The 6,599-nt window shown below is 37.0% G+C and overlaps 1 protein-coding gene across 5 annotated transcripts; it reads right to left on the bottom strand.

The window, feature by feature from the left end:
• Window positions 1-1,688: 1,688 nt before the first annotated feature.
• On the bottom strand, window positions 1,689-5,892 carry LOC104827309 (U4/U6 small nuclear ribonucleoprotein Prp3). 5 transcript variants are annotated; one of them, XM_010560468.1, is made up of 8 exons: window positions 5,402-5,892; window positions 5,270-5,368; window positions 4,713-5,000; window positions 4,164-4,571; window positions 3,879-4,073; window positions 3,530-3,684; window positions 2,118-3,029; window positions 1,689-2,040 (listed from the first exon to the last, which is right to left on the bottom strand). In XM_010560468.1, the coding sequence occupies exons 1-7, from the start codon at window positions 5,825-5,827 to the stop codon at window positions 2,147-2,149; spliced, it is 2,454 nt and encodes an 817-aa protein (XP_010558770.1). In that variant the 5' UTR covers window positions 5,828-5,892; the 3' UTR covers window positions 1,689-2,040; window positions 2,118-2,146. The 5 variants fall into 5 exon arrangements, with proteins under 5 accessions (XP_010558770.1, XP_010558771.1, XP_010558772.1 ...); XM_010560469.1 differs by having other exon boundaries at window positions 1,689-2,013; XM_010560470.1 differs by having other exon boundaries at window positions 1,760-3,029; window positions 4,713-4,839; window positions 4,917-5,000; window positions 5,402-5,561.
• Window positions 5,893-6,599: the final 707 nt, after the last annotated feature.

Here is a 6,599-nt window from a genome sequence, read left to right as displayed (position 1 = left end):
TATATTTTTTTTTCTGTAAATATATATATATATATATATATATATATATCGTATATAAAAAAATATATTTATTAAAAACACGTTATAAATAAAGATAAAATGAGTTGTAAATAAAATGTGTATGATTACTCATAATATTTTTCTCAAATTTTATATTGAAAGTTTGATTTTTTTTTAAAATTTATTGGTTTGTGCCCAATATACTTATGCTATATATATATATATATATATATATATATATAAGTTGTTTATTTTATCCTTTCAGTTGTTATTATTTCAAACATATTGGTGATAGTTATCTTGTTGATCAATAAGGTGAAGAAATTCTCTTAATTTGGGAATTTGGACTACCGTTTCCGGATGGGTTGGGAGGAAATGGTGACCTAAATCATCTAACATCTGTTGTTGTCTATTCGAATTGGATTTCGTAGGAAAATAACATTAGGACACGTGGCGTAATGGGTTTTACTGTTAACTCTTAAACGTTTGATTTTAGGTCGGAGGTTCATCTACTGTGGTCGTAAGCAATTGCGGCATTAGACACGTACTTTGGAATAGCAAAATATCTAAAATTTTGTCCCAAAAAATAGATTAAAAAGATTCTTCTTTTTTTTTATAAATTCTGCATCCACATCCTTTGACGTAACGTAATGCAAAAAGTGGAAAACTATGTTTCTTTGAAAATGTGAAACAGCACTTTCAGAAGAAAAATATTGGAAGTGGTTTAGCTTAATTCTAAAGTTGGAGCTCAGAGTTAACGTGTAATGTTGTTCAATTACAAAATTCGAGATAATTTAATATAAAAGAACATAATATGGTAATATTTGTATGTGTATCAGTGTACGTGTGTGTATTAGCTTCCCTATACTAATAATGAGATCGAATTATATAATTCCAAAGTCAACATACTTGGACAACTAATGGATCTGTTTATAGAACAAATCTAGGACCAAGGGTTTGAACATAAAGAACTTTTTAAAAGTTTATAGTCGTGTTTCATGAAAAAAGAAATTTGAGATATAGCAGAATGAGCAAAAAAAATATGGAAAAAAATGAAAAAAAAAAATATATATATATGATAATGATTGATAAGTGGAGCTGAACATTGTGCAACAAGACGTTTGGGCATGAAACACAAGTGAGTCGAAGGTGCTAGTTCTGTGAAATATATTTCTACATGAAAACAAATTAATAATATTGAAAAAAAATGTAACAAATAGAGAGAAAAAATGGTGGCTATGGCATGTTCATGTTATATCCGTTGCTATGTAGTTTTTGGTCATCGCACTGATTGTGTGAAGTGGAGAGGAATGTATCTTTAATGCTCCACGCATCTGCCACCAGGTTTAGAGGGACAAGAAGGATAGGTACAATCCCATCATGTACATAACGTGCCCTTTTAATTCAAACCATATTATCTTTGTTATTGGATATCGAATCATTTGGTGTGGTGGTGGAAGGGTAAATCCAAATTTCGCAAAACGTTTAAAATATTTTAATAAATATAACAGATGTTTTTATAAAGTATAAAAACTTGTAACCCAAATAGTCATAAATCCAAATTCTGAGTACGAATCGTTCACATAACGAATTTCCGGATAACAAACCCACAGATCGGATTTTATTGCCCAAAGATCGAGTGATTTTACCCGCCCCGTCATGCTTAATCTGTGGTAAGAGAAACAAAATTGGATAGACAACTCGGGTTTATTCAGACCAGAGTTGCAACTAACTCAGATTCAAATCTGGTAACTTGGTATGGTACGAACCAAACCGGCGTCCTTTATAAATGGTTGTCAATTGATATTCAATGTCATCATCACGCTTGACAAAGTCATCATCAACTCACGATATTTCACCTAAACGAGTTCTTGGGAATTGCACACGCTGGGGAACCGAAACCAAACGTAATCGGTCATCCGGTTTGGCCCGGTTAAGCCAACCCATCGTGCAATAGAACCGGAGTGAAGAAAACAAGAAATACCAGAAATGTTCTCCCTGTGGCAACAGAACCTTCAGACATGCAAAACACCAAGTACCCTAAAGATAAAAATCCATCTGTAGCGACACTGGCATTATCCAAGAACATAGAAGTGAACGAGAAAGAAACTAGTTACCTTTCGAAGATAATCTTCTCTCCGGTCTATCAATCTTCCGAGTAGTTGGTCGAAAGGTCCCAGTAGTGACCCACACCCGCGTCAACGAAAACTTTCTTCGCAGCGGTCTCGGTCAAGCACTCATGGACATGGAACCTGTTGAAGCTCGGCTTAGCAACACTACCCTGCCACACCAACACGCATTTATTCACGGGCTTATTCTCCTCTTCCTCCTCTTTATCTTCTCCATCTTCTTCCTCTTTCACCGCCTCCTCCCAGTTTATACGCCTAAGCATTAGCTTCCCATACCTCTTGATTGATTTGGTTTTACCTTCCACCACAACAACAGTCATTCCCTCTGTTATCACAGCACAACCTGCCAAGCGGTTTTCCCGAGCATTCATCTCGACTTTGAATCTTGCTTTGGGATGAGATAGTTCATTGATCTTGTACACTGAGACTATGGTCTCCACGGTATTCGGGTCATCGAAAAGCTTCCTCTCTTTCTTCTCACGCCGCTCTGAAGGAGTGAGCTTGCGGGCTGTGTTCCTATCGATGTGAGCCTGCTCACGCTCAGCTGCTGCTGTACGGATTTCCTTCTCAAGCCTAGTTGGGTCCTGGGTTGCTTCGGATCCGAGAACTTTCATTAGATTGCTCATTTTGACCTTCGGTTTTGGTGGTTCCACAAGGCCTTGTCTGATCATCTCCTGCTTCTCCTTTTCTCTTGCTAGACGCCTCTGAGTTCGCAGTTTCTTCTGTTCCTTCTTGGTCAGTTTAAGTGGTTGAGGCGGTGGTGGTGCTGGCTCAGCAGGAGGCTCAATCGGACGGGGATGCTCAACATAGTGAGTAATTTTCTCAAGCTTAAGTTTGTCTTCGACTTTGCCACCATCAGCAATGTCACCATATGAACCATCCGTTAGGATATTTGCATCCCTGAATAAGAAACGGAATATATGTGCTAAGCATCTTCACTACGAATATTATAAAGGAAATTGATGAGATGCATCAGAAAAGCATCACCAAAAGCATCCAGAAAGTCAGAAGTAACCTCAATAGGTGGTGCCATAACTTGGAAAAGAATGAGTGTAACTGGAAACACTTCCGACCAACCTAAGTTCGTGCAAACAAACTATGGTCGTACTAACCAGTAACCATGATCTATGAAGCACTACAAATTCAATAACATGTTTGTTTTCAAAAGCAATTAGCGCAGAACAGTCTACTATATTGGCACCCAGAGCAGCCATTAACTGTAAACACTAGTATAACAAATCCTAATCTGTAGGGTTGCCAAATAGGAATCTAATTCTAAACATAAATCAAACTTAACCCACTGCAAAGAAAGAAACATAATTCAAACAGTTAGCATTAAATCAAACAATTCTCTGCAACCAAATACTTCACACAACAAAGGGAAAGATATATTTGCTTACCACCACTCCACATCAGGGATTAGTTCCTTAGGCTTCTCCTTCTTTATGACCCTTTCAGACACCTCAATCAAATTTGGATTTATGTCATCCTTTACCTTCGCCAGATGTGCTTGTTTTACCTTTAGCTCTTTTGCCTTGGCTTCGCCAAATTGAGTCTACAAAAAAAAAAAAAAAAAAAAACAACCATGAAAAGGGCTAACAAGCAAAATAAGTACAAAAAGATCGTTAAATTAATAATACGTACCTTTAATTTCAAGATTCAAAAAAAAAAAAAAAAAAAAAAAACAACCATGAAAAGGGCTAACAAGCAAAATAAGTACAAAAAGATCGTTAAATTAATAATACGTACCTTTAATTTCAAATTTTCAGCATCTCTCGTCCATTTACCTTCCTCAACAAACTGGAAAGACATTCGTTTTGGTCTCAAAATTTTGTTCTTATTTATACCCATTCTTGGATCGAAGTGGGGGTTAGAATCCGGATCTACATCAAGCTGAGGTTTAAGAATCTGAAAGGCATCTTTCTTCTGTTTGTTAATGTTAACCTGCAAAAACTCAAGGCACATTAGAAGCTAGATTATAAACCAAGAAAAATGTGGAAAAGTTAGGTACTACTAGGAATGCATTTTACTGACCTTCAATGTACTAAGATTGGTTGGTTTAGTCACATTCACCACATTTCCATGTTCATCTATTTCCCTACCGAGTGCATCCACACGCAAAACAGGGGCCTTGGTAGGTTTCTGAGGAGCAGCAACTTCTGCTGGAACCTGTCCTGGAAACAAGTTTATCAGAGGCGCAAATTCTGGGTCCTGCCGGAACCCCATCTTAGCTGCAAGCTCCTGAGCACGCTTAACAGCTTCAATGTTGGGAATAGCCCCGAGACCAACAAGGCCAGGTGCACCAGCATGTAGCTGTGCTGAAGCAGGTAAAGCTGATGAACCAGATGCAGAGACAATAGAGGTCATAGTGGTTGATGGGGGCGTCCCTGTCACCCCTGTCCGTGGACTACCTTCAGAAGTAGGTTTAGCACCCTTGTTCAACTGCATAGAAACAAAGAAACTTATATGCATCCATAGTACATCCACAGACCACAGAAAAGAATGATAAATCAAAGGAAGATTAACAACAAAACGGGTTTAAGGGCTGCAGATATCTGTAAGAAATATTTCACAGATACTTACCAAAGGGATCTTCTTCAATTTCTCAGCCAATTCCTTTTGCATCTGTAGTGCTTTCTTAGCTTTCGCTAAAGCGTCAAGAGACAAATTTGCACTACTTTTCCCTGCGGTTGACGATGTTCCATCTGTACTAGATTTTCCAGGAACCTCATGAGATCTGGCAATACTAACTCCCTTATTTTCATTTGTGGTAGAAATGGAAGATACCTTAGCAGAAGGGGTTTCACTAGGGACCAAAGAACTATCAGGTAAACTATCTGATGCCATAGAAGCTGATTTTGAAGGGATACCCTGCAATATCAAGAAAAAGATTGAATACAGACAGTAGACTCTCACACCTTTTACATGACTAAATGTTTACACAGGATCTAACACACACACAAACAAAACAGCAACAAACCTACTGATGTTAAGTCATCAAAGACCAGAGAAACCTAGCTTTGACGCAATTAAACGTATTACATACCAAAAAGAAAACAGATCAAACTCCAACTCGACATTCTGAAGCACCAAAGCGAATAAAAGATGCTCAAATCAGGTTGAGATTAAGATGAACTCACATTGGTAAACCCACCGGTACCGTTTTTGGCCCCAGAACCCTTTTTCACAACATTATCTTCATCCTTAGCAGCAGAATCCTCAAACCTCCTCCGTTCACTCTTTCGAACTTTCATTAGATTGCTCATTTTGACCTTTCCCTCCCAAACCCTAGCTTTCTTTTCTCCTTCACAAATCACATTATCTTCATCTCTCTCCTTCCTCTTACTGCTAAATTCCTTCTTCTTACCCTCCCGATCATCAAATGAACCCTCTCTCTCACGAGATCTCTCCCGCTTCGAAGATTCCCTCTCCTGAACCCTATCTCTGCTACCTTCCCTCTCCTCCCTCCGATCGTACGACGACTCGCGCTTGCTCTCACGGTCACGAGAGCTCGCTCTGTCTTCGCGCCTCGACGACGATCGGTGGTGATCGGAGTCACGACGGTTCTCATCTCCGTCTCGATCACGGTGGTGGTGGTGATAGTGATGCCGGCGTTCCCCGTCCCGTTCCCGATCACGATGATGTTCCTTCGTAGATTCGCGATCGCGGCTGCTTCTGGAATGTCTCTCTTTATCCATGGCCAAATTAGGGTTTTTCTCTCGGGAAGAATACGGAAAGCTTCTCTCCTTCTCGCTTTATCCTAATAATTCACATACAGAGAGGTCAGAAAAAAATCAAGAAAAAAAAATGTATTACAAAACTTTTACACCGACATAATAAAATTGTTTTTCTTCAAAATGTGTTTTTTAATCTCTTTTTTTTTTGTCTCCCGACAACTTTTTATTTTTAAAATTTGTAATTAATTTTTTATCATATATTGACAACAAGATTTAAAAGTGAATGTGTATTAGAAAAATCTATAATGGAATATTAATGATAAATATAAAGGTTAAATAAAAAATATTTTATAATAAAATAATTCATCTAAAATAAACATCTATAATATAATGTACAAAAATTGTTATTTTCAATATGGAAAATTAAGTAATCAACAAAAGATCAATTACAATAACGTTATAACGTAAAATCATGTATATACAAAATCAAATGTAATTTTAAAAATTCATACGCTATGAATGATGTTTTAGAACTCCATGGAATGAACAGAAAATTTAAAATTATTGTAATCAGAAAGTTATTAATACCTCTATAAAACTAAAACCATATAAACAAAGTTTAACAATTTTCACAAAGGTTGATGAATTAAACTCTTAAAACAAGTTTATATAACTCAAAATTGATGTACTATGTACTACCATTTTTGTTTAATACACACCAAATAAAAAAAACTCAAAATTGCTCTCGGTAACAGGACACAAATTTTAAAATAAGACGAAATTATTAATATAA

This window comes from Tarenaya hassleriana, unplaced genomic scaffold (assembly GCF_000463585.1).
Source record: "Tarenaya hassleriana unplaced genomic scaffold, ASM46358v1 Cleome5, whole genome shotgun sequence".
Taxonomy (NCBI): domain Eukaryota; kingdom Viridiplantae; phylum Streptophyta; class Magnoliopsida; order Brassicales; family Cleomaceae; genus Tarenaya; species Tarenaya hassleriana.
Note: the sequence above shows the minus strand (reverse complement) of the source record. Positions and strands in the feature narration are given on the sequence as shown.

Bases quoted from the DNA above. Each gene is read 5' to 3' on its own strand.
- LOC104827309 (XM_010560468.1), bottom strand. From the start codon at position 5,827: ATGGATAAAGAGAGACATTCCAGAAGCAGCCGCGATCGCGAATCTACG. The intron at 4,074-4,163 runs GTCAGTAAAATG...GAGTTTTTGCAG, and splicing joins CCAATCTTAGTACATTGAAG to GTTAACATTAACAAACAGAA. The intron at 3,030-3,529 runs GTAAGCAAATAT...TTTCTTATTCAG, and splicing joins ATCCCTGATGTGGAGTGGTG to GGATGCAAATATCCTAACGG.